The sequence below is a fragment of the Anser brachyrhynchus genome (genome assembly GCF_964034855.1).
Source record: "Anser brachyrhynchus genome assembly, chromosome: 27".
Classification (NCBI taxonomy): domain Eukaryota; kingdom Metazoa; phylum Chordata; class Aves; order Anseriformes; family Anatidae; genus Anser; species Anser brachyrhynchus.
Window position 1 is genome coordinate 643,446 of NC_137720.1, and position 2,030 is coordinate 645,475.

The 2,030-nt window shown below is 69.5% G+C and overlaps 1 protein-coding gene across 3 annotated transcripts in view; it reads right to left on the reverse strand.

Moving 5' to 3' along the window:
* MAGI3 (membrane associated guanylate kinase, WW and PDZ domain containing 3) overlaps positions 1 to 700 on the reverse strand; it is a 73,261-nt gene extending 72,561 nt beyond the window's left edge. For 2 of the 3 annotated variants that reach the window (XM_080568964.1, XM_080568966.1), the window contains exon 1: positions 302 to 700. In XM_080568964.1, the coding sequence (XP_080425090.1) occupies positions 302 to 623 (322 nt within the window). In that variant the 5' untranslated portion in view covers positions 624 to 700. The remainder of the gene's footprint in view (positions 1 to 301) is intronic. The other variant, XM_080568965.1, reaches the window with a different exon arrangement.
* Positions 701 to 2,030: the final 1,330 nt, after the last annotated feature.

Sequence of the window (2,030 nt, forward strand, 5' to 3'; positions counted from 1 at the left end):
CGCCCACGGGGGCGGCACCGGGCGGGACGCGGCGGGCCCCGGGGGGGGGGTTCCGAGGGGCAGCGGGAACCCCCCCCCGACCCCGCCCAACCGCCGCGCTCGCCCCGGGGCCCCCCGGCCCGCCCCGGGCCCGGCCCCAGCTCCGGGCAGCGCCGCCGGAGGGAGCCGCCCCCCGCCGTCGGGGAGCGCGGCCGGGCCGGGCCGCGGGGCAGGGCCGCGGAGGCGGAGGCGGGCACGGCCCCGCCGCTGCCGGGCCCCGCGCGCTCCCCCGGGCCTGCCCGCGGCCTGCGGCGCGGCTCACCTGGGCGCACGGTCTTGAGGCGCACGGGCTCCCTGAAGTGCCGGATGACGGCCAGCGCGTCGCGGTGCGTGAGGCCGCTGACGGGGGTGCCGTTCACCTCCAGCAGCACGTCGCCCGGCGCCGGCGCCTTGCCCGAGAGCAGCGCGGGGCCCGGCGCGCCCTCGCCGCCCGGCGGCAGGCGCCCCGCCAGGTACGGGAACTCGCCGCGCTCGGCGCCGCCGCGCAGCAGCTCCGGGTCGGGGCCCGCCGCGCCGCCCCAGGACACGACGCACTCCTGCACCTTGCTCAGCCAGTGCCGCTTCTTCCGCAGCGTCTTGGACATGCCGCACCTCGGCCGCCGCCCGCTCCGGCCGCCGCTGCCGCCCGACTGCCGCCCGGCCCCGCCCCTCCCGAGGCCCCGCCCCTCCCGAGGCCCCGCCCCCTCCCCGGCCGAGCGGACCCCGCCCGCTGCACTCGAGGGGCGGGGCCTGCGCGTCACGGGCAGCGCGGAGGGCGGGGCCCCCACGGAGCGAGGCCCCGCCCGCGCCCCCCCACCCCCCCCCCGGCCGCAGCGCCTGAGGGGCTGCCCGGGGCTGGGCTCTGCGGGGCCCGGCCCTGAGGGGCTGCCCGGGGCTGGGCTCTGCGGGGCCCGGCCCTGAGGGGCTGCCCGGGGCTGGGCTCTGCGGGGCCCGGCCCTGAGGGGCTGCCCGGGGCTGGGCTCTGCGGGGCCCGGCCCTGAGGGGCTGCCCGGGGCTGGGCTCTGCGGGGCCCGGCCCTGAGGGGCTGCCCGGGGCTGGGCTCTGCGGGGCCCGGCCCTGAGGGGCTGCCCGGGGCTGGGCTCGCTGCCGGCCCGAGGGGGAAATTTCCTCTCACACCTGCAGAGTGGAAGCGAGAAGGCTGAGAGCTCTGTGGTGCCCAGGACCCGGACGTTATGCTTTAGGCCCCCAGGGTTGCCGTGTATCTGTCCCGCCCAGCAGAAGGCTCGCCTGCGCTTCACCTCATGAAAACGCAACTCGACCCTTTGGAGTCAGAAAACTTTAGTCGCCCAGTAAACAGTGTTGCCAAATGTATTTGTTTTCCCAACGTCGTTCCGTAATCACCAGTCTCCTCCATAACACCCGGGGTGCAGACGCACGAGCGCGCTGTGCAAATTAAACAGATGTGCAAATTAAACAGATGTGCAAAGCCTCTCTCGGGCAGTGACCACAGCCCCCAGGTCTCCCTGTGGCCCTGCCCGGGGATTCCTGCTGCCAGGGTTGGTGCTGGAGGCACCACAAGCCACAGGACTACGTAGGAAAAGTGTTGAATTTTTTTCACACCCAGCTCCATTCTCTCCCAAGATTCTGTTTATCCTTTTGCTCACCATGGCATGTTAGGAAAGGCTTTGTCTGGCCATCTACAATGACTCTCACATCATTATCTTTTGCGTTATACTTAATCATTCATCCTGCTGTACGTTCCCTCAAGGTTGCGAGCGTTCAGGGATGCTGCCATTGAGCTGTGCCGGAGGGTTTCTTCCTTGCTGCTTCTTCCCCACTGCCCGCTTCCCCTCCCTGTTTGCAGGCAGACAAACTACTGAGAACGGAGCACTGCCAAGCAGTCAAACATTAACCCTCCCCGAGTCCTACACCGATGTAGTCGCATGTGTCTATATCTGTGTGTGCGTCACAATATATTCCGTACATGTGAAAGAAAACAGTTAATTTATCATTAAGTACATGAAGATTTTTATATTCTCACTTCTGACTTC